Genomic DNA, 26,089 nt, shown 5'->3' with positions numbered 1-26,089 from the left:
TAAAGATGCACAACTGAGAGTAAAGCCCAGGCTTCTAGGCTTGATTAGTCTATCTCCTTTCAAAAGGTCCCATATTTTTCCCCTAGTGATGGATATTAATTTTATCTATCAATTCCTTGCCCTACTAAAGTAAAGCTCCTCAGACAACCCACCAAAAAGTTTATTTATGATAAATAGAGGGTAATTTATTATAAGAATGTAGACAAGATATCATTTAAATTTAGAAATTTTCAGGCCCCAATTGGCAACTTAATTGGCAAGATTCCTACACAAAAAAAACAAATACATAGGACATCTAGGAATTTAAGATTTAACCTATGAATATCTCTTTTTTAACATATTTCCCTGCAAATATACTGAAAAAAGAGTACAATACTATCAAATATTTATGCAGTACTTTTAAAGATAAGGTATGCTTACCTGGTGTACATCCTTTTTATAAGTTATTCTACTAAGAGATACACCTTAAGCTGAAAATCAAGACTTTAACAAGAAACAGTGTAAGTGTAACAGTTACAATATCCATATTTTTGTGTCCACTGTAAAATTATGTTTACAACAATGGTATTCCTAGAAAACAGAACTATGTTCCATAGCATATAGAGTAGGTTCTATTAGGTTATTTAGTAGACACTATAATTTGTCATTTTCAAACTTAAAGGGGATATCAAAAAACAGAAGAAATAGTCTTATTTCCTAGTGCATTTTCTATTATGCTCTGATTGTAATTATAATTCTAAAGATAAATTATTTTAGCCTATTATTATGAATGTAAAAACTGAAGGTGAACATTAAGAAACTTCTAATAAACTTCTTCTGAGATGACATAAACTTTAAAATGACATAAAACAGTTTCATGCACTTAGTCAAATCCTTTATAAGTAATTCAGCAATCTCTAAGATCCAATTATCCAGTTTCTGACCTTTTGACCACCTAATCACACATAGCCTATTAAGATTTATTAAAAGAACAGAAATGAAATTTAATTTGGGAACACAGGGCCTCAATTCCCCATAGTTTTGAACATTATGAATAACTGCTTATTCCTGTTGTGTTTTTTTCTTAGATTCAGTCTTGCTTTGTAGCCCAATCTATAATCTTCCTGTTTCAGCCTCTCAAGTGCTGCTGGGATTACAGATGTAAGCTACAACACTCCGCTGCTTAGTTTTTTAATAGAAATAAAATTTCAAGTGTATGGTAAGACATCTATATTATATGTAATACATATAACAACACCTTAAAGTTACAGACTAAAATGTAAAACATATTGCATGCAAATAATCTAACAAATCATATTAAATACATAAAAGTCATGCACCAGGAGGTATTTATAAAGCTACACAAATACCTAAGGCCAAATAATATACTTGCAAAAACTGACATTACTGAGAATTTTTTTAAATGAACCTTTTAGAAGCAGCAAAGAACTTACTTTAGATTTTAATTGACATAGGCTTTTTATAAAAAATGAAAACATTTGTAAAAGGTCTTTTAAAATTATTTTTAAAACATGTTCCTTAGATTAAACCCATAAAAGCACTTGTGATCTTGTAATTTTATTTGGCAATCAAAAGAGATTCTGTAAGACATACATTATGAAAAAAAATTCTACTTAGATCTTACAAGAACCAACATAGTCACCTCAACCTTTTGGGAACTTATTGTGCAATATGAAGCTTGCCTGAAACCTATATTGGTACCTTGGAGCAACTAATGGATTTCAGAGCTGGTATAGGTTGGTTGCATAGCAACTGAAGACAGGAGTTGGCCAGTGGTAATGATAGGAAAGATACAGTGCTCAGTTAAATGTTAATGTATTAACCCATTACTTGTGGAACTGTAGACTAAGTAATAGTAAATATTAGAGGCATGATAGTTTTATATCTTTCAATTCATGGTATTTTATTTTTCAAAAGGATAATCAGAGTACTGATGTGTAGGCACTTTTACATGTCTAATTTATACACTCATAACAAATATCCATATCTTAACACAAATTGTTTTTGGGAGACAAAGAAATTATTATATAATGATATTCCTTTTTAAGGCAAAGATATCAAAACAATGGTAATAATTCTAAAACTAGATCTTTTACATATTTTAGCTAACTAGCTTTCAGGTTTAAAAAAAAACATACAATCATTTAGAATACTAGAGATTGAAAGCAGAAATGGAGTTAGATAAAAACAACCTATCTTATAACTTATTAAACAGTAGTTCTGTCTGTGAGTATGGCCACAGAATTCCCCCAAAATATTCATTTTAAAATTAAACTGCTTAATATCTAAGAATCAGCAGTGATTTCTCAGTTAATACATTACCTTTTTCCCTTCCAATCATCCCTCAAACAAGAATTATTTTGTAGAATGTTACAGTTGAGAGGATTCTTAGAAACCATCTGCCTGTGGTTCTCAACATAGAATTGTGCCTCATCCTAGAAGCATCTTAGAAATGTATAGTGGTTTTGGACATGATAACAATTGGAAAATACTACTGGATCAGAGATGCTAAATTCTCTCTATAGAGAATCCTTCACAAACGAAGAATCATTTAACCTAAATGCCACAGAATGCCCACTGAAACGAATTTACTTCTCTGATATAGACTCACAGAGGTGTAAAGTGACTTAATCAACAATACACAAGTGAGTTCAAAACCTATCATCTAGCTTCTAACTAAGAAGTTCAGAACCTATAATCTAGCTTCTAAGTTCAGAACCTGTAAGAATTTAGCTTCTTTACTTAATAAATTCTTGATAGAGAAGCAATAAATCATTTAAAAATCATAAATCATAATCAAGAATCAATACTTAAATACACAAAACTCTACCAAAACACTGGTCATCATTAATACTTGAACACAGTAAGCCAGGTTGACAATTATTTCCTTTCAGAACTTGAAGCACATCATTCCATGACCTCCTGGCTTTCAGAGTTTCAGTTGGAAAATCTGCTAATCTCAAGGTCTGTCTCTATATTTCACTTAACACTTGTCTTTTACAACTTTCAATAATCTTTTTTCATTCTTACACTTGATATTTTAACTATTACATTAACTATTACATGGCCTTGTTATATTTGGTATTCAAAGAACATCCCTTACTGGATGAGTGTCTCTGGGAAAGTATTATTTTCTTGACTACATTTTCCATGCCTTTAGCTCCAACTCCTCTTCTTTTATACCCAGGATTCAGTGTTTTGGTCTTTGAATGGTGTCCAGAGGTCTTTTACATTCTCTTTGTACTTTTCTTAGTTCTTAATACTGTCTGCATGTTAGCATTCATCTACCTTATCTTCACCTCAATAATTGTCTTCCACTTGACCCAGTCTAGTAAAAAGTAATAAAACTACAATTAACAAAAATGGCAATATCCTCTTCTTCAAATTGCTCCCCCTAGAATAATTCACTTTCAGACATTTCATTTTCAAAACTTATCAAAGCTACATGACAAATGAAGAAATCAAATGATTCATCTGTTGAAAAGGGGTACTGCATAATTTCTATTGATTTCATAGAACTAGATACCCTACAATCTAGCTTCCACTGCTAATCCTGACTAGAAGAAGAGTACTGAATTAAAACGTGAAAGGACTAAACACAAATCCATACTCTATACACAACTAGATGAAAAATCCTAAACAAATACTCATGTTACACAAAATGAGGTGTTTAAGATTCTAATTCTATATCTCTTCTTTACTGCATAGTAATAGTTTTAGAAGAATTTACCTAAATATTCATGGAGACGTATGTTATGATAATGGACAAAGTTACAAAGGTGAGCATTGATAAGACTCCTCAGTTATCACCCAACAGCACAGAGATATTGTCATCATCTATAATACTATATATACTACATCTACTCTATAATACATCTTTTCCCTACATCATTCTAAAACTGAGAAGTAAAGTATTTTCAGAATAATTTGAAATTAAAATTTCTTCAAAATATACTCACATTAAATACTTTTTATGCCTAATGATTTTAATTTTTTTTAATTTTAAAATAACATTAAAAATGGAAGAATTTTCACAAGTATTGACACATTAATATGCATATATGTGTTAATATGCATACATATTCACTGTGTCTCTATATTTCTCTCAAATTCTTACAACTTAGATTTTGTCCCTGACACAAATTATAAAACCTGAGTAGTATTTAACTCTTATCCTTACAAAATTTCCATTGGCCTATGTCTATAAAATCTATGTGTATGTTTTCACATATACTGACTTCAACCAACCTGCATGCATTTAAGTTAGATATTAAACCATATGATAGCAGAATTTTAAAAAGTTTTAATAGCCTTAAAATGAACTTATATAAGGTTTTCCAACTATTCAGGAATATATTCTTTAAATAGTAGCTAAGCATGTAGCTCCATGGAGAGTGTTACCCCAGCATGCATTAGGCCTTGGGGAGATTCTATTCCAACACCAGAAAAAAAAGAAAGAAAGAAAGAAAGAAAGGAAAGGGAAAAAAGAAAATCAGAGAAAAGAAAAAAGAAGAGAAAAACTAAAAGAAAAGAAATGGAAAGGTTCTCTAAAGATCCGGTGGTTAAGTAGTTTCTCTTATATATGAGGTTTCAGATACTAGGGTATCTAGTTCTATGAAATTAATAGATGCTCCCTCATCCTAAAGTAGCCCATAGTCTTTGCTGCTTACATTTTATTTGCTTGGTTATTTTAACAATTTTAAAAATACACTATTTAAATAAAATTAAACAAATGATTGTCTACTTTCTTAAGGTCATAAGCTTAACCCTTCAGTTAGTTAAACATGCAATTATTATTCGATCATATCCATGAAATTCCAAGTTAGAGAACAGCAATAAATATTCTGTTAGTCTAATATGCTAATACAAGGAAAACACCTTCAAGCACTCTATTTCAAAAAAGCAAGAGTTCTGTCAGCCAGATGCTATGCTACTTATAACAAACATCCAACAACCCACATGGTAAGAGTGTACTGTACCAAAACTATCAGGGGTCTCTGCTGATGATACCTCCTCCGCATGCTTCACAATGACCATCTCAGGCTTGGGATATCTGCATGCTAAAAATATTCTAATATCAAAATGTATTCAAGCACAAATTAAAATGTGTATAAATGTTAAAATGTATATGAAGTTTAAGCATGCCATATGCTAGCATATAGGCAATCCCTGCTTTGTACAGTAGTGCAGGACTAAAAAACCAACAATATAAATTTGACATATACAAGCAGCCTTAACCAGTGTGGACTGTGATGGAGCCTCCTATAATCCCAGCACTCAGCAAACAGAAAGAAAGATCATGAATTTGAAGGAAGCCTAGGTAAAAGAATGAGATCCTGCCTCAAGAACAAAAACAAACCAAGATTATAAAATTAAAAAGTAAACTAAAATTAAATATATAAAATAAACTAACCAATATGGCCTAGGGTACACCTCAGTGATAGAGAATTTGCCCAGTGTACATGAGGCCTTGGGTTCAATCCCTAGTATAGACACAGACAGACAGACAGAATCATTTATTAAGCAGAAATAATTCCTTCTCTATCCAAGAATAATAAACAGAAAACTATCTGAAAATTCAATTCATCATGTGGTATCCAGCAAATATGGGTAAGTAATGATAGCAAGGATGGTCTTCACAGTAGCAAGACTTAGACAGTAGGAGTATAGCTTCTATAAACTACAAAAAACTAAGCCGGGTGCCAGTGGTTCACACCTGTAATCCTAGCTACTCAGGAGGCTGAGCTCTGAGGATTGAAGTTCAAAGCCAGCCTGGGCAGGAAAAGTCTGTTCTGTGAGATTCTTATCTCCAATTAACCGGAAAGTGGTACTGTGGCTCAAGTGGTAAGAGTCCTCACCTTGAGCTGAAGAGCTCAGTGATAGCACCCAGGCCCAGAGTTCAAACCCTACAACTGACAAAAAATAAAATAAAATAAAAATGTATATATATAACTATTACAAAATAAAAATTCAGAAATCATGTTACAAAATACTAGGATGACTTGAAATTTACAAATGTTTTCACAAAACAAGATACTAAATAATCTCAGCTAAACTCAGAAAATTGACAGAAAATCTAAATTAAACTAAATAAAAAGATCCTTCTAGGTTAAATGGCCCTGCAACTTTCAGATTCATCAACAGTAATGGCTTTGGCAGCTACTTTTTAGGTGACCCTCTGAACAGTCATAATCTAGATATTAGCAAAAATACCATGAAGGCTGAAGAGCTCTAACAATGTGATAGATGTGCTGGATAGCTGGGAAGATAAAAGTATCAGTCTTTGAAGCACCTATTAAGATTAACCCCTAGTCTGGGGTGGATGGCTCAGGCCTGTAAGCTAAGCTACTCAGGAGGCTGAGATCTGGGGATCATGCTTCAAGGTTAGTCCTGGCAGAAAAGTCCCCAGGAGACTCTTATCTCCAAAAACTCTTATCTCAAAAACCAAAAGTGGAGCTGTGGCTCAAAGTGGTAGAGTGCTAGCTTTGAGCAAAAAGAACCCAAGGCCCTGAGTTCAAACCCCACAACCAACCAACCAACCAATAAAAGAAACGAAAGAAAGAGAGTGGGGGAGGTGGGGGAAGAGAGGGAGAAAGATAGACTAACCCCTACTGCGAAGTGGAGAGTGGACAGTGTTCCTGTGTTTTATGAGAAAATGTAAGAAACTGGAAGGGTGACAGAAGAACACATCTTAGAAAATGTCGCAGAATACCAAGAAGCAGACTTCCTTACACAGCAGAAACAGTCTAACACGACCACAAGGAATGAATGAGAACAGAGTGGATGGTCTGAGAGCACTGAGCTGGGGGAGGGGAACAACTAAGACCAACCAACAATTCCCTAGAATAGGATAGAGTCAAAAAAGCATGCCAATTGAAACAGCAATGTACTGGAGGCATTTGGGGTAATGACTTTTATGTCTATAAATAGAAGTAGCCACCAAGAAAAACATTGTATTGAAATACACTGTCTAAGGACTCTGACATCTGATAGATAGCAAATTATGCTCATTCTCATTATACTTTTACAAAAAGAAAGAGAGCAATATGTTCAAATATTTCACTGTCAAAAGCCATCAGAATAAATGTTTCAGGTTCTCTACAAATGTTTTTATCCATAAGAACCTCTTAATTACAGATCATTTAAGGTGATTTTAACATGTAACTACTTGTTTTTATGAGCTTGTTTTCAGTAACTTAAAGCAGACATAAACCCATGAGTCACACAAGACAAGGTAGAAGTCCTGTAACACTATGTATGGATTCATTTGGCAGACTGTGCAAGATGCTAATAAAATCCACACCCAAAGATTGAGTCCTTATTTGTTCCAGTTATTTCATACTCATGCACATCCAATGAAACCAGACAAGAATGAGTGTGTCAATGCAAACATCATTATTTTAAGAAAAAAACTAAAAGTGTCTCCATTCATAATAATTCAATATCAGGTCCTACCTAGCATTCAAGATCATTATCTTTTAGACCCAATACAACCTTCTGGAAGACTATAAATTACTGGCTTTGTTCTTTCAACTTTTTTATCCACAAATTGTTTATAAGAACAATAAAAGCTTGTCATAACTGCTATAAAAAATAAGCAGTCACTGTATAGTATTTTCACAATAAAAAATTTATTAAAATTTATTAAAATTAAAAAAATAAGCAGTCAGTGACTACTGATATGGAAAACATCAGATTAATTATATTAGTAATTTTTTTTTGGGGGGGGGGCCAGTCCTAGGGCTTGAACTCAGGGCCTGGTCACTGTCCCTGAGCTTCTTTTGCTGAAGACTAGTGCTCTACCACTTGAACCACAGTGCCACTTCTGGCTTTTTCTGTGTATGTGGTTCTGAGGAATCAAACCCAGGGCTTCATGCATGCGAGGCAAGCACTCTACCACTAAGCCACATTCCTAACCCTGGTAAATAAACTTACAGCAGTATTCAACTTACGTGAAAGCCATCTTTTCTAAGTTTCTAATGTTTAAAATGTAGTCAGGAAGTGAAGAAGCAACACAATCAAGAAAAACAATTACCTATAAAATTCATTTATTAGAGAAGTAAGAACACCCTGGCAGATTGGTAAGGAATTACATTTCTGTCCTTATCCAGAAACAAATTTGCAAGAAATAAAGCAACAAGCTAAAAGCTGAGACAATGTACTGATACCAGCAAGTTTTAATGGATAATATAAGAGAGACTAGAAAGAGCAACTAAAGAAACATTTCACATAAAGCAGTGGCTCTCATCCAGGGTGATTTTGCTAATAACTCTCTTTTACTAATGCCCACATCCCTATCCCTCCAAGAAACATTCACTTATGCCTGTAGACATTTTTTGATCAACAAAAGTAGGATGCAAAGATGGAAGGGAGCTTCCAGCATTTAGTGGAGAAGGGACAGGACGTTACTAAATACCTTCGGAAGGTAAGAGCCCCACAGCAAAGCCAAGAAACTTGATATGGAGGAAGGAATGCTAAACGTGTCAGTATGTTACTGGACTAGCCTCCAGTCCACGGACAAATGTTCAAAATAAAGGCCCTAAGCCTAAAAGACTGGGGGCTGGGTAACAGACCCCAAAGAAGTGTACAAGTTAATCACCAACCTATGAATGTGTTACTTTCTGCAGCACAAAGGACTTTGCAGTTATCTAGTCTGGTCCTAAATGTATCACAAGTGTCCTACAAGAAAGTAGCAAAAAGGTCAAAGAGAAAGGCGTTAACAAAAGGGCTGAATCAGAGATTTGAATGGAATGCAAAAAGCTGGAAGGACCAGGAACAAATCCTCTCCAGGACAGACCCAGGCTGCCACTTCTGATGTTACGCCCTGAAGACTCATTTTGGATTTGGTGTCTGAAAAACTCCGAAACAATCCATTCCTATTTTTTTAAGGCACAAAACCTGTAGTAATTTGTTATATAGCAGCAATAAGAAATTAACACAAAGTCTTATAGTTTCTACCTACCCCTCTAGCACACACTATAGGATCCCTGGTCTACCTTCCAGGCATTATAACAATCCTAAAATGCCAGTGACAGCTGCTTGGCTCAACAGCTTTATCTGGTCCCAACCAGATGTGAGTCAGTAGTCCCCTGACCAACACAACTTGGTCTTCCCCTCTTTCTGTGCCTAGTTAGGGCTACAGATCACTTACTCCTTTTATTATCTCATCTAAAACACTACAATATCTTTATTCATGTACCTTCGTTTACAGTATAAAGGTTTTTCTCCTAGAGCAAAAGGCCAAGATCATCCTTACTCCACCCTAGGGGCAAAGACACTAATGAAATGACTCCTTTCAGACATAATCCTGAGTAACAGTGTTGATTGAAAAAGCTTCATATTGTCATTAAAGATCCCTAGTGGACCAAGACTCCAGAACAAATCTTAGGTATTGTAAGGATTTTAGATATCCAATTTGATATCAGCTTTCTATCAGCTAGCTTTCCACTTTGTCAAAGGCCACTAGACTGTATGGCAAGTTCTCGAAACAAAGCTTTTCATCCTACCTTAAACTATCAAAAAATGAGAATAGCTACAAGACTACAGTTGTGAATTATATGGTAAACATACATGGATGCAGACATATAATTTTTAAAAAATTACACCTGAGGAGGCTGAGAAATAAGGATTGAGGTTGAAAGACAGTGTGGGAGACTCTCCACTTAAACACTAAAAAGCCAGAAGTAGAGCCGTGACTCAAGGGATAGAACACTAGCTTTGAGCAAAAAAAAAAGTTCAGGGACAGTGCCCAGGCCCTGAGTTCAAGCCCCAGGATCAGCATGTATGCATGCACGCGCATACATGGGCGCACGCACGCACGCACGCGCGCGCGCACACACACACACACAATATTTAGCCAGGCACTAGTAGCTCATGCCGTAATCCTGCAACTTGGGAGGATGAAACCAGGATAACTGAGGCCAGTGCCAGCAGAAAAGTCTGAGAGACTCCATCTCCAATTAACCCACAAAATGCCAGACTGAAGGCATGATTCAGTTGTGTAATGCCAGCTGTGAGGAAGCAAGCTGAATGAGATTGAGAGAGCTTGATTCAACCTCAGTACTAGCAAAAAAAAAAAAAAAAAAAGTAAACCATTTCCATTTATACAGAGAAACAAAAAATGCAAGCTAATTAAGATTCATTACGGATAGAAAAACCACTCTATTTATCTCAATCTCTCTCTCCTTTTTTGCCAGTCCTGGGGCTTGAACTCAGGGCCTGGACACTGTCCCTGAGCTGCTTTTGCTCAAGGGTAGCTCTCTAGTGCCACTTCCAGCTTTTTCTGTTTATGTGGTGTTGAGGAATTGAACCCACGGCCTCATGCATGAGAGGCAAGCATTGTACCACTGAGCCACCTTCCTAGCCCTCAATACATCTTCTTATTTTCTGTATGAAAAAAACTTGAGAGGCAGTCATGGGACTTGAACTCAGGCCTTTGAGCTTGCTCCACCTGCTTGCTTAGCCTGGCACTCCACCACTTGAGTTATGCCTCCAGCTCCGTTTTTGCTGGTTATTTTGGATATAAAATCTACTGAACTTTTTTGTCTGGGCTGGTTTTAATCATCTGGATCTCAGCCTTCTGAGTAACTAGAATTATAGGTATGAGTCACTGGCACCAGGCTAAAATAAACTTTTAAAGAAAGTCCTAAATGCACATTTAACAAAAATATTCCCTAGGAAGTTTAATTTCAAATCATATCTCTCATCCTAATTCTACAATAAGCACTAATTATGGCACTTTAAAAAAAACAAGCCAGTGGCTAAGATGGCTGTCACTCTATGGTACTCACACAATGTGCCACATCAAAGGAGATGCACTGCATTATAAAGGAGCACAGGCCCATTCATTCTTCCACATCCACCCCACTCTTGGAAAACAGAAGCCATACCTTGGAAACTTTCAGGCAGTCCTGCAGAGAGGCCCAAGTAGCTAAGAAGGAGACATCTTTAATCTTGGCCAACAGCCATGTGAGTATGCCTTCCTGGAATCCACCAATCCCAATCAAAACCACATATGATACAGCCTTAGCCAAAAGCTTAATTTCAACTTCATGTGAGACTATGAACGAGCAATATCAACTAAGCTGCTTTAGGATTCCTAAGTGTCAGAAATTGTGAGGTGCTTGTTTGATGCCTCTGTGTTTTAGAATGATTTGATAGAAATGGATGGCCACTAATTCATTATGCTTTGAGCATTGTTATCTTTCAAAACCAAAATTCTATTTTAAGTTTTAGAAATCGTTATACATAGCAATATTAGTTGCAAAATTATAAAATTGCAAAAATTAGGGAAAATTGAAAAGGAACTGTAATAATGTCAGCATCCCAGCCTGAGAACAATGAGCAAACAGGGCCCTATCAGAAGAAAACGAACTGCCCCAGAAGAAGAGAAATCAAGTTGAGCAGGTAAGGCAGGACTGCAACATAAACTTTTTTCAAAATTGGCAAGAAACCACTTTGTAATTTTTAAAAAATCACAGTATTCTATTTCACTACAAGAAGGCATCCCACAAAGTATGCCTTATCTACTACAAATTGAATCTAAAGCTTTATCTTGTCACAAACTACACCACAGGCCTACAGACACATAAGAAAGATAAACACATAAGAAATACGTAAGAAAAATAAAGACACTGTACCCAAATTCAGCAATGGCTTTCACCAATCATGTTAAAGCATAAATGACTTTTCTTTGATACTGTTCACAACCAAGCCAAAACACTTCATTAGATCACGTAAGCACCCTTTACAAGGACTCACAGATTTCCTGTATCAAAAAGTCCCTTTAACAGTGAGTTTATTTCACTAGGAAGTGCAGTTAGTACACATATATTTAGTACATTCCTTGCATATATTATACACACTATTGAAAAATCAACCAAAGAAAAACACGGCAGGCTTTTGTTTGTCTGGTGGCTACTGATTTCAGCAATAAAATGAGCTGTATGCATTGCTAAATCAACAAAATCCTGCTTGCCTTACATGATTAATGAATAAGGTAATTTACTAAGTGACAATTCTCCATAATAACTACGTGTAAGGACACAAGAAACAATAAGTGAACACCAAGACTGCACTAAAAATTAAAGCAACAGCATCTCTAAGTCATCAATTCAAAGGGCAGTAATTTTGGTGTAATAATATCAGCAAAAACAGCCAGTTTAAACTCTAAAGTTCCAAGTTTAATAAATGATTAGGATCAGACCACCACATTATTTCCCTGCTCCTTTGCCTATTTCTAATAAAAAAAGACAACTTACCAAGTTCTTTCATATAACTTACGTAATCAAGCTTAAATGATGTTACTAATTGACTGAAGCTGTTAAGCCCTTTTCAGAATATTCTAAACCTACATTAAAAAAAAAATTATCTTCATTCCTCCTTCCTACCACTTCACGGCTGGCATATGCAAAAAGAATAATGCCTGTGATAAAACTGTATCCAGTTGTATTTGCAGAACAATAATTATTTATTTCCAATAAATGCCACATACTGAATTGTGGGACCTTACAATCTTGCAAAATGCTGACAATGCAGAATTTTCAAGAAGTTATTTAAGAAAAGGCAACATTCAGAGGAAAGGGTTGACACTGCCCAAAAGGAAATGTACTCTTTACCTGACTTATGTACTGGTAATCCCTTGGTGCATCACCTTTATAATAACAGTAAGAAAATGAATTTTTTAAAAAAGAAAAGGCAAAATGCACATTCAAATATGGAGAGAGACTACGGAGACTATGGAGAGAGACTACAAAAATTAACATGATTGTCTAAAACTTTGTCACAAATTACACCACAGGTGTAGACTATACTGTTTTCCAAAGAGCATGTTTTCATAGCTGAGTGTTTTTAAAACCATACTGAGCATGCACATAGATTAAAATATATTAATATTCAGGTGTGATTTCCTGTAACATCATAATGAATCCAATACTTTAAACTGATCCACAACTACTTGAAGAGGGGAGTAGGAGGTGGGGAGGACGTTAAACAATAAAAAGTTTGCTTTACCCAAAGTAGACAACTTTACCTCCACTCAAGCACACAGGCTAACAACACACTTTAACTCCATCTGGTAAGTCAAACTCCACATTCCAAATCCATGTGCTTTAAATTTCAGAATCTATGGAATGTTTATACACTTAGTAACTTCAGAAGGAAAAAGGCTCTGTGTTTTAAAACTTTCAAACACACCAGAATTTAATATGAAATAGTAACAATGTGTTTTGATGTATACAACAGTATTGAAGTGGCACCAAAAACAAAAACAAAGACGCACATTTTAAAGACTGAATCCATTTTGTCCTCTGCTACTTCTGGCCTTTTTTTCCTGAACTTTCAGCCTTTTCGCCTAGACTCAAATTCTGACCTACTACATTCTACACTTGCTTTAAAAATATCCTATTTTAACATGCTAGCTTAAAAATAGCTTTGCTTTCATTCTTCCAAATGACTTTTAAGCACAAGAATGCTTTTTATGGTGGAGCCACAGATTTCCTCCACCCTCATTACCAAAATACCTTTATTTCATTCTTTCAAACTCTGCTGAAACACCACTAGAGGAGTTGAACTTGAACCTCTCTGAGCTTACACGGACATATCTGTAGATGTTGGCTTGATCCATTTGTTTTTTTTTCCATTTCCCAGGGGAAAAAATATGCTTCCTTGGGTTGCTTCCATGAATACAACCAGATGTGCATGGATTCCTGACTTAGGAAGGTAACACCCCTCTTTCGGGGGGACGTCCACACATCTTCATGGGATAATAGTCCAAGAAAGTTTCTTCCTGCCTACAGGGGGCTGGCAGCACTTCCTGGGCACAGGCCGGGCTCGCCACCCTCACGGATGCCGGCAGTGGCTGGAGGGCAGGGGGCTGGAGGGGGCACAGGACCTATCACAACAAAACCCAACATGGCAGGTTGGCACTTCAGGCTGAAACTCCGGGCTCGGAGGCCTTGGCCCCTGCTGCCTGGCAGGATCCACGCCGGTCCTCCCGGCCTCGGGGGCACTCGGGAGGTGGGCGGTCCCCCCCACCCCCCTCGGCCGTGAGCCGCGCGGGCCCACGGTGGCAGCCGGGTGGGGCGGGCGGTGGCGAGGGTCCAGGGCCGAAGACCAGGAGAGGCTCGCGGGGTGCGGCGGAGGAGGGGAGGGCCCGGCCCCCACACACACACCCCGGCCCCCACCCGCCCTTACCCTGGGCGATGGCAATGGACTCGAAGCGGTGCAGCTCCTTGAGCAGGCAGCTCCTTTCGGTGGAGTGCAGGCTGTAGATGAAGTCGCGCGCGCCCTGCGCCGTGTTCAGCGCCTCCATGGGCTCTTTCTTGGGGTGCGTGCCCAGCCGCCGGGGCCCCCCGGGGGCCGCGATGGCCAGCAGCCCCCGCCCGCAGCAGCACCAGGACGGCGGGCGGGGCGCGGCGGCGGCGGCGGCGGCGGCCGGGCCCGGCCTCAGGCTTCCCAACAGCGGCAGCAGCCGGGACATGGCGGGAGGAGCCACGCGACCCCCGTGGCAGTCCCGGAGGCCGATTTCTGGGCGAGGCTAACGAGGCTGAAGCCGAAGGCTCAGGGCTCAGCCCGACCCCGCCCCGAGGTCCTCCCGACCGGCAGCCCGGGCGCCCGGCACCATGCACTCCGCGGGCCCGCACGGCCGCCGCGCCTCGGCTCTCCCGACGCTTCCCGCGGGCCCGCGAAGGATCCCGCACCTCCGCCCAGAGAAACTTTCCGGGAGGCGCGGGGCCTGCGGCGCTCGGGAGAGGCGGGCGCGCGGGCGGGCGCTTCCCGGGCTGAGCGCGCGCGGGGCGGGCGGGCGCCGACGGCGAGCGTGTGGCTGTCAGTCGGCTCTGCCACCGGGATGAGTCAGCCACGCACCGCCCTCCACCGGCGCCGCCCTCCGCGCCAGTCCGCTTTCCCACCCTCTGGCCTCCGCTCACCCCCGGTCTGTAGGGCTCTGCGCCCTCAAAGCGACCGCGCTTTCAGGCCGCCGCCGCCACGGCCGCCGCTGCCTCCCCTAGCGGCCGTGGAAGGGGTGGCGGGACCGGGCGCTGGGGAGGGGGCGGGCCGCGGGCGGGGCCGCGCAGGCGCGGTGCGCGGGGCCGCGAGCGGACCTCCCTCCCGGCTTACGAGTCTGCACTTGCCTGGGCGCTGGTGGCGCGGAGGCTGGGAGGGGCGCGCGCCCTGGGTGTTGGCATTCGCCACGCCCATATCCACCCGAGGGAAGAAGGGGAAAACAATCTTGGGAACCTAAGCCAGGTTGGGTTGTGCGGCCGCTGCCTCCGGTCCCCCATCCGCCCTTCAGGACGGTGCGGAGCCACTGGGGTCGCAGCGCCCTGCTCCGGCCTTGGAGGAGCAAAGCGCCCGAGCCCGGTCGCGCCCCCCGCGGCCCGGCCCGCGGGCGCCCCGGCTGCTCCCTGAGCAGGCGGCGAGGCCGGTTCTACCCGTTCTCGGGAAGGAGGTTTTGAAACTGAGACCTGGAGGCGAGAACACCTTTCTCCAGCCCTGATGACAGCAGGTTGCTGATTGCTGTAGCCAGCCTGTTGTTGTTTGTTCAATGGCGGAGCAGAGCCTAAGATTCTTCACGATTTCCACCTGCCCAGGTCCTAGGTGAAAGGTTCTCCTGTTCCATCAAGCTTTCCCTTCTTCTTTTGAGGGTGAAGAACTCTGCTTTATTGAACCTGCTTAAAGTCAGTTAGGAACACTGTCTTAGAAAGTAAATCTACTTAGATAACAAATCTGCTCAAGTGTAATCAAGATCTAAATAAATCCCATCTGTATCACGAGTACGCTCTTAAATCAGCCCGTTTTATCCAGGGGATGGAATATACATATATATATATATATATATATGATTCAAAATCACAGATCAAAAATATTTTTAAAACATAGCGCCTAGATTTTCTTGTCATTCCGGTAACAATAGTATGTACACAGTATTTGCATATTATTAACATTATAATAGGTATTATCGTAGCTTGAAGATGGTCTAAAAAAGTATTTGGGAAGGCTCAGCCATCTGAGTTTCAACAAGCACTCTAGTTAAAAATGATGCATACAAATTTGAATAACTGCTGTAAACATGGAAAGTGATGCGTTTTTTTTTTTTTAAATTTCACCTCTGTGGAGGTAATAATGACAATTAAGAATGCTCTCTGCTGGGAGAGCTAGTTTAGGCTACTTGAGAAGCTGAATCAGGAAGAAAACCCTTGAGTCCACAATTTCAACACCAACCTGGACAAAATGGTGAGACTGTCTCAATTAAACAAAAACAATTTCTCTATAGAAAATGTTCACTCCTTTTGAGTGTAGGAGCTCTGCCTTGTCCCCAAAACACTGCCCTATCCCAATCTTCACTGGAATCCTCTGAAGTTATATTAGTGTTGGTTACCCAAGATTATAACCCCATTCATCCCATGATACCCCCTGTGCTTAAGAGATTCTGATACATTGGGCTTGGGTTTGGGCCTGGGAAGTGAGGCCAAAAGCTTCTCTGTGTATCCCAGTTCCTAACAGTCTCTAGGTCAGCAGTTTAGCCTGGAGACTCCAGAGACAGATTAAATAGGATTTCTGAATCAACCATTGCCTAATTTATATTAGATTCCCAATGGATTTCATCTCTTGCTTTTTAATCCCTGTGTAATTCCACTTACATTAATAGTAGGCTTGCCCATGTGACTTATGTTAGCCAATAAGAGATACCAAAACATGATCTAACTAGCGTTGCTCATTGGGGCTTATTGTAATGTTTTCACCAGATTAAGAATATTCAATTCTGTTATAAAACAATAATTAAAATGTAGAAACAAGATACTTATGAGACATGTTATGCCTTGAGTAAATATGTTTTGGGGGGTCATGGTGGATATCAACTTAAAAACATGCTTTACATAGAAAGTAGTAAAAGAATGAATGATCTTTTACGTATTAAGAAGGTACACACACAAAATTCCATCTATTCTTTTCAACATTGGGTTGGAGAGGCCCTAACATGTGCAAGGCTCTTGGTTCAAATTCCCAGTGCCACCACAACTACACACACACACACACACACACACACACACACACACACACACACACACACACACACTAACTCTAGTAGTCCACGCTAAATTGAACATCTATTGGTGACACCTATTGTAAATACACCAGAGCCTCATGTCTCTGCCCAAGAAACTCAGATAACCATAACTACATAAACTACTCATCATCTCCTTTGATCCTTATACTATCTGTAGAAAAGACTAGCACTACAGAAAAGAAAAGGAATATGAACATTACATAAAACTGAATTGAGGTTACTATGGTTCTTACTGACTCTCCTAAACCTGTTAATCTATGTTATTTCTTGCCCTTGCTTGATAACCCATTCTGATAACTACTGATGCTCTTTGAGTGAACACATTACAACAAAACTGAGTGGTCTAAATAAACAATTTATTTTGCTCATGATTTTATGACTCAGAAACATGGGACAGGCTTACTTGGGAAAATCTTGCTCAAGTCTCTTGTGTTATGGCAATCAGATGCCAACTGTAGCTGAAGTCATTTGAAGGTTCAACAGGGCTAAACATCCTAAATGATTTTCTCATATGGTGGACTGGCAGGAAGCTCAGCCCCTTCTGTAATGGTAAACTCTTCTCCTGGCAACCTGCTTTCTTCCAGACTGAGAGTCTGAAAAGAAGCAGGCACAGAGACTTTACTAGCCCAGCACCTACATTAAATTCTACTGGCTATAAAGCAAACCACTAAGGCCAGTCCATATTTAATGCAAGGTTGCATAGATACCATCACTCAATAGGAATAATGCCAAAGAACTTGAAGTTTGAAGTTTCCATATAGGCAATGTGATTCTAACATTTTAATTTGGTCTATACACCTGTTTTTTCTAGGGGACAAGCACAGTTTGGAAGGATGTTTGGAGGCTGCCATTGCATCAAGGTAATCTTCCACATAACATTAGCCTCTTGGGATCCAGCTGCCATGTAAGTAATTCTGAAGCATATTACAGGAAAAAAACCCTTGGAAGAGGAGCCCCCAGCCAATAGCCCCAACTAACTGCCAGAAACACACATCAGGTCATCTTGAACCATCCATTCCTGCTCAAGCCTCAACTGATGGCATTGCAAAGTGATCAAAGGCATTAGTTCTAGACCCAGAGTGCCATTTATTAGTTGTAGGACCTTGAGCTAATAAATCACCATTTCCAGGGTTGCTTATCTATTTGATAATGATAAGGACATGGTGCTCAGTTTGTTAATCTGTTAAATGGAGATCAGGGCATTTGCATTATAGAGTTATAGTTAATTGTTACAAGTTATAGTTAGGAGATAATGCATATCAGAATTTTCAAACATCTGGTATATAGTAACTGCTCAGTAAATATCACCTGTCATTGTCTAATTCCCATGGACCTCTCAAGCCTCTTTCAGATAGAAATTCAGATAGGAAATCAGAGAGAAATCTGAATTCCTGTCAAGTCAGGACTGATTGACCTTTTCAGAGAACTCAGCATTCTGAGAGTTCATGATGAGAGGAGGCACTCCGAACTCCCAATCTGTTTGAGTCTCAAAGCTCAGCTATTCATGCCCTCACAAAGATCCATAGGTTGGTATAGAAAATTGACTGTGAGAGATTCCCTTCCACTGCATTTATAAAGGCTGAGAAGTGCCATGACCTGCTGTTTGCAAAATGGTAGCCCTCAAAAGGCATTGTATACTTCCAGGCCCAGCCCCAAGTTGTTAAGAACCAGGGTACTCATTGAGGTAAGTCCCAGTGCAGTGAGAGGTTCAAGAACTAACAGTCCCAGTGTTTGAGAGTGAGAGAAGAAAGATGTACAGTTCAAGCAGGGAGCAAATGTACCCTTCCTCTGCCTTTTTTCTCTGCAGACCCTCAACAACTTAAATAATACCCAGTAGTCTTGACGAGGTATATCTCTTTTTGGTTCAGATACTAATCTCCTTTAGAAATACTCATAGACACATCCAGAAATAATTATTTATCAGCTATCTGACAAATTAAAATTAGCCACCATAGCCTAGTATGGTAGTACTCCCTGTAACTACAGTCCTTTGAAGGCTGAGGCAGGAAATCTCAAGTTTAAGGTCACCTTGGGATATAAATCCCTGGCTAAATAAACAAATAAGTTTGCCTGTCATTCTAAATTAATTTATAAAGCCAGGGCAATTGCAATCAAATTCTCAACTGAGTTTATATGCAGTTGTCACATATATGAAAAATTATAAAAGTGATATTAAAATTCATATTGAAATGTAAATGGACAGGCATACCCTATGCCACTACAAACCCTAACTCTAACAAACTCATTTATTCAATTCGAACATCAAATCTCCCCAACAGGCCTATGCATCGAATACTTGGTCCCCAGATGATGGCACTATTTGGAGAGCTCACTGTAATTTTGGGAGGTGGGGCTCCACTGGAAGAAGTAGTTCACTGAGGGCATGCCTTTGAAGCCTATAGGAGGTCTTCAGACTACTCTCTTGCTCTCCTTCCTGTGTAGCATCAGGTGAACAATTTCCTCTGCACATGTTCCTGTCTCTGTTATGTTCTGCCCCCAGCACACAGGGTTAAGAAACCATGGATTAAACCCTCTGAGCTCATGATCCAAAATAAACATTTCCACTTAAGTTTGTGTCTGTCAGGTACTTGATCACACATACACACACACACACACACACACACACACACACACACACACACACACACACACAATGCATCACTGTAGCAACTTAGATAAATTGCTTATCATTCTAAACCTTGGTTTGGGTAAGGATATTAAAATATTTCTCCCATTGGGATAATGTATAATCAATATATATCATGTAGTAGATACTCAACAAATGATAACTTCTTAGTCCATTAGGATTAAAGGATTAAAGTAAACAGAAAACAGAATATCTAGTAGTAGCAGACTCATATAACTTTAAAGCTAAAAGAAAGAATAAAACAAGGCCCATTCCTTTGAGTGTAACTGATTAGTTTATTTAGGAACAAGGCTGAGCAGATAAATGTGGGAGCCATCAGAAACCAGGTACCAATTAGAACTATGGGACTGGCCATGTAGAGAGGGAGATGATAGAAAGGTCTAGCTCAGACTCTTCACCACTTGAAGCTTTTAAGAAACAGGTGGCAGCAAGGTAGGTGAAAAAGAGAGGATGGTGGTGCATATAGTCCTTCCTGTTTATATCATTACAGATGCCTGGGATGACGGAGCCTGGCGTAATACTCACCATCTGTCTTATTGGGATATGAAACTTTTTTAAAATAACTTTTTCTTTTGCACTTTGTTTTGCTTGAATTGTTCACAATAAGTGTGCATTATTTAAACAAAAAGCTTTTCTTCTGAAGAAAGAACTGTGAAGTGCTTTTGGCATGAAAACACCTGGGAAATCTGAAACAAATCTCTTCTTTTGGATCCTTTGAATTTCTGAACACTAACCATTCAATCCTGACACTGTAGTAGTGGGGTTTGAGCTCAGGGACTTTCATTGGCTAGGTAATTACTCTACCACCTGAGCCATAACCCCAGGCCTCTTTTAATCACCCCGTTTCACTTGGTTTCTTTACATTTCATTGTTTCTTTCAATAAGATTTCACCTGCTAATTGAAGAGTACCAATCACAGAGGGAAAAAAAAAAGTATCTCATGGAAGGAGGACAGGAAATACTAAAAAGGGGACTATCAGTTGGAGCTGAAAATTGCTGTGCTTAATTTCATACCAGGAGGCTCATATTTATCTTCTCATAAACATAGCTATATATAATAAGACTGCAAATTGTCCATCACCAATATAAAAATCACACTTATACATAGATACACACACACACACACACACACAAGCACACACACACATACACACACACACACACACACACACACACACATACACTTGCCAATTCTTTCTTTGATAACTTTTCTTGTCTGGTTTGCCCTCTTGGTTTAAGGTCAGGAATGGATTTTGATTAAGTATAAGCAAGAAGGCTAAGAAATGATTGAAAAATGATTCATTCTAACAGAAAGGTCACTGGAAAAACTGAATGCCCATGTTTGTTTTTAGAAGAAAACTGAGGTATTGAAATTGTTTTCTGAAAGCCTTTACCAAAGATATAAAATTATACGCTACAACATATCTGAGTTTCACCTACTGACAATCAAAAATACAACAATCAATCAAAAGATTGATTGAACTACAAGATAACATTCAGAAAAATTCATTTTAAAATAAGAAAAGGGAAGAAATAGAAAAAATGATAAAATTAGATAAGCAGGCCCAGTAGTAATAGAAAATTTAAGAAAATACAACAGTTTTAAAAGTACAATGAAGAAAATTGTTAAAGAAACATGAGAAGAAAATTTCACAGAAGTGAATACTACTTGTCCCAGATTCAGAATCTATGAAGAGCTGAGAATACAGGATGAAAAAAAAATGTTCTCTGAAGTGTGTTGTGAAGAAAACTGCAGGTCGATAGAGCAAAGAAAAGATCCAGAGGACAATGGGCCAAAATTTCAAAATAGAGAGGAAAATTATTTCCAAACTAGATTTCTATTTCCAGAAATGGAGTGGAAGGTAGGATTATGTACTTTCTAGACAGTGAAGTCTTAAATTATTTATGTCTTCTGGTTCATGTCAGGAAGAAACTAGAAGATAGATCAAACTGTAAGGGAAAGCCGAAAGAATAAGGAAATTAATCCTACACAAGAGTTAGGCAAACCAATCAACAGAATGACAGATGTAGAAAGCCAGTCATCTACATGGGAGCAGAATGATGGAGGATATAGGAAGGATATGGGAAGCTAAGCCTCTGTGGTATTATAGCTTAAATATGTTGGTTTTCAGCCACAGTTCCTGTCTCAAAACTCCTTCCCCCAAAAAGGCCACAGAAACTAGAATTTATGTTCTCCAAGTCAAGTCATAGAAATCCTAAAGTTCCCCTGTCTTTCTGTCCTGAAATTGCTCATAACAAAATTCTCATAAGTGGGAAGTGGCGCTGTGGCTCAAGTGGTAGAGTGCTCCCCTTGAGCTGATGGGCTCAGGGGCAGCACCCAGGCCCAGAGTTCAATCCCCACGACCACCACCACCAACAACAAAAATACCTGCGAATAGTTACAAATGAATTAACTAAAGTATAATAATAGACTCTGTGGAGAGCTCAAATAGTATAATTTTTTAGAAAGACTAGGTCAAAGACAAATGAAGAGGGGAAGAGGAGGAGAATGCAATCAAGAATTCATTGTATGTTCCACAAAATTACAAAAAGTCGGGGGTGGGGGTGGGGGTATGTGAAAATGTTGAAGAGGGTGACACTGATCAAGAGACATTGTATTCATTGCTCCTTTGAACAAATACTTAAAGATTTTTTTTGAAAAAAATTTAAAACTACCTTGTATTGATAGTAGATCATAGGTCACCACAATCAGAAGGGTCCTTGCTCCATAGTTGAAAAGGAAGGAATGATGCCTAGAGAGGCCTAAGACAATCAGAACAGACAGACCATGCCAATCAGTAGATAAGCTTTAGATCATAACTGTTTCTTGTCCATCCAAATTTCTACATGTTCACTCATGCTAATGCAATGAAGTCTCCATAAAAGCCTAAATGGACTGATTTGGAGAGCTTCAGGAGAGCTGAGCACATAGCTGCTCACGGAGGGCAGCTTGTATGGCTTCATCTGGATCCTTTGGGATTATCTTTGCAATCAACCCATCAACACCTTTCCCTAAATTCCGTGAGCTGTGTAAGCAAATTAGCAAATCTGAGGGGGAAGATTACGGGAACCGGGATTTATAGTTCACAGCTCAGAAACACATATATTTTTCTGGACCTCATAGATTTTTTTTCCTAGACCCAGTAGATTTTTCTGGTACATATGAAAATAACAAATGGACAGTTAAGCTTTTGAGGAAGAATCTGAAGCTTGGTTAGTGATAAATACCTAGAAAATGATGCAAACAAAAACTCAGGCAATTATTAACTCTGGTAAATAAAAAATGCACTAAAGGGAATTATATATTAAAAGGTAAGTAGTATTACAAGAAAATATAATAGAATATTGATTTAACCAAAAGTTAAGCTATATCTAAATTGGGCTGAAGGGGGAAGGATTTCTCACCTCAGACTGCCAGCCCAAAACGTACATTGAGTGTTTTACACAAGAAAAATTAAATCCTACAACTTCTGGAGGCAATCCAAAACCTCTGTCTTCTCTTAGCTTAAAGGAAGTTCAGATTTTGAAGCCTATGTACATGATGTATGCGTGTGTATGGGCGGGGCGGGGGGGGGGGTAGGGGGGGTTGTTGTAGTTGTTTTGGGTCCGGTCATGGGGCCTGAACTCTTGGCCTGGGCACTGTCCCTCAGCTCTTCAGCTCAAGGCTGGCGCTCTACCACATGAGCCACAGCGCCACTTCCGGCTTTTTTTCTTTTTGCTTATGTGGTGCTGAGGAATCGAACCCAGGGCCTCATGCATGCAAGGCAAACGCTCTACCACTGAGCCACCTTCCCAGCCCTGTGTATGTGTTTTCTATGATGGGGAAGCAAGCAAGCTCCAGTTTATGTATGTGTGAGACAATGATGACATAACTTTAAACAATTAACATGCAATTTAACAAAAAAGAATTCTGAAAAGTTCAAATATTTCTTCTCTGGGGTGCATTAGTAGGAAGGGGAAGACAAATGGAGGGGAAGGGAAGGTAGATATAAAATATATGTGTGTGTGAAAGTGGAACAGGCAGCCTGAGGAAAGTGGACTGGGAAAGAGAGAGTGTGGAAGGAGACTAGGAGAGGGGTGATTATGATCAAGAGGCATGGCATACACAAATAGACTTGTTAAAATGAAACCGTGTACAACTAATTGAGGGTAACATTTTAAAACTAAATATCTTTATCTAACAGGGTTGAGAGTGTTTGTTCTCTTCCTCCTCCTGCTTCCTCTTTACCTTCTACTATTGCTACTTACTACTACTCTCTCTCCTGCCTTGCAACTGGAGCATAATAAACCCCACTGAAAGCCAAAGGTCCCATTCATAACCTATTGTTGTGGTCAATACATGTTTTCTCCAGAGAACAAAGAGAAGGGCCAAGGCCCAAGGGATAAGTGGAAGAAACGAACACAATAAAACAATTTGTAAAATAGAGAAATAATAGGTTCAATGATAATATTTCCCCAGAAGAAACTTAGGCAAAAGTTTAAAATAGCTGCTCTTGTGAGGCAAAAATTGGAAACAGACAGTTGGACTGGGAACTGAAGTTTTTTAATTAATTAATTAAATAAATTATTTTGCCAGTCATGGGGATTAAACTCTAGGCCTGGGCACTGTCCCTGAGCTCCTTTTGCTCATGTCTAGCATTCGATCATTTGAACCAGAGCACCACTTCCAGCTTTTTCTGTAATTAATTGGAGGTAAGAGTCTCATGGACTTTCCTGCCTGGGCTGACTTTGAACCTTGATCCTCATATCTCATTCTCCTAAGTAGCTAGGATTATAGGTATGAGCCACCAGTGCCTCCATTGCAATTTTTGTTAATAGTATAAATCCTGTAAATGGGCTGAGGGTGTGGCTCAAATGGTAGAATGTCTGCCTAGCAAGTATGAGGCCCAAGTTCAAATCCCAGTGCTGAAAAAAAAAAAACCTGTAAAATGATTCGACTTTTATAAGTAGTTATAAAATAATTATAAGTGCTCTTTGAATTTACAATGAGAAAATCATGGATAATCTTCTGCCAAGCAATTTCAGCTAAGCAATGGGAAGTCAGGTCACATTCTAATGGGTGGAAAAGAGAAGCTAAGCTGAAGGTGAATTCTATAAAACAGCTAAAATGTATCGAATGTTTAATTAATATCTTTATCTGTCTGCTGGTGTTTTAATGAGATCTGAATATGAAATGCTACTTAGGCTGATACATTTAACCAGTGTCTAATAATATGCATAATTTTAGGATTCATAATGTCTATTTTTATTTTTAATTATTAAAATAATTTCTATTAGTTTTCAGCCTGTTTGTTCCCAGATATTACCTTGCCTCTCATATCAGTTTCTCCTGTTGTATTTCCTTTGCAAATCTTCCAAACTCAGAGTTTGAACTTCTTTCATCTCTAATATATCTTCTCTAAGTGCTATGCATTCTACCCATTTAAAGTTTGTTTGTTTGTTTGTTGGGTTTTTGGTTGGTCCTGGGGTCTGTACCCAGGGCGTGGGCACTGTACCTGAGCTCTTTTGCTCAAGGCTAGGGCTCTACCACTTTGAGCTATAGCTCTAATTCTAGTTTTCTGGCAGTTAATTGGAGATAAGAGTCTCATGGCCTTTCCTGCCTAGGCTAGCTTTGAACTTCAATCCTCAGATTTCAGCCTCCAGGATTACAGGTATGAGCCACCAGCACTCCCCTTCATTTAAGTATTTTTTAAATCTTATTTCCTTTTTTCCATCCTGGTCATCCTTAACAAAGTTTAAACATCAAAATTGTCTAGTGGAATGTCACTGTGGCATCGCTGTCTGTGCCTTCAAACAGAATGTCCAGTCCTAACCTCCACATCTTAAGGAATGGATTCCTCGTTCTGACTGGAAGCTGCTCTCCCAGATTAGTTTTTCATCACTTCCTCCTTTTTGAGCCAAGCACACTCCTATCCTCTCCATGGTTTGCTCTTTCCAGGCCTAAGCTCACATCACCATCTCCATTCACAGTCACCTCCATCCTCTCTCCCTGTCTAATCCTTTGCTTTCTTCAGAGGCAGGTCAAATGCTTTCTGGTTCCATGTGGCTCTGGCTTGCTATGAAGAAATGAGTTCTTCTCAAGCCTAGCTTTACCTTCTTTGAACCTGCTTCTTATGCTCTAGCACTTACGAGGCCTCACTTACAAACACCATAAACAGTGCCTCCCTATCCAATTCATTTTTTGCTTCCCCTTGGCAGCTAACATTGTATTCTACTCAGACATCCTCAAGATATTTGTGGCATTCTTAAATTATATGGCCAAACAATATTTGACTTTATGGCATACTGGCATTTGAAAGGCAAAGGAGACTAGCAACCTTGGTGAACTGTTATCATAAGACTGACCCACTTTACTCCAAGTCTCAGACGATTTA

General features: G+C 39.3%; 1 protein-coding gene across 1 annotated transcript in view; it reads right to left on the bottom strand.

The window, feature by feature from the left end:
• Tmem65 (transmembrane protein 65) overlaps positions 1-14,664 on the bottom strand; it is a 35,429-nt gene extending 20,765 nt beyond the window's left edge. Inside the window, exon 1 of the mRNA XM_042672978.1 lies at positions 14,194-14,664. Coding sequence (XP_042528912.1) covers positions 14,194-14,479 — 286 coding nt within the window. The 5' untranslated portion in view covers positions 14,480-14,664. The remainder of the gene's footprint in view (positions 1-14,193) is intronic.
• Positions 14,665-26,089: the final 11,425 nt, after the last annotated feature.

The sequence above is a fragment of the Dipodomys spectabilis genome, unplaced genomic scaffold (genome assembly GCF_019054845.1).
Source record: "Dipodomys spectabilis isolate Male_0828 unplaced genomic scaffold, ASM1905484v1 ptg000783l, whole genome shotgun sequence".
In the NCBI taxonomy this organism is placed as follows: Eukaryota; Metazoa; Chordata; class Mammalia; order Rodentia; family Heteromyidae; genus Dipodomys; species Dipodomys spectabilis.
Note: the sequence above shows the minus strand (reverse complement) of the source record. Positions and strands in the feature narration are given on the sequence as shown.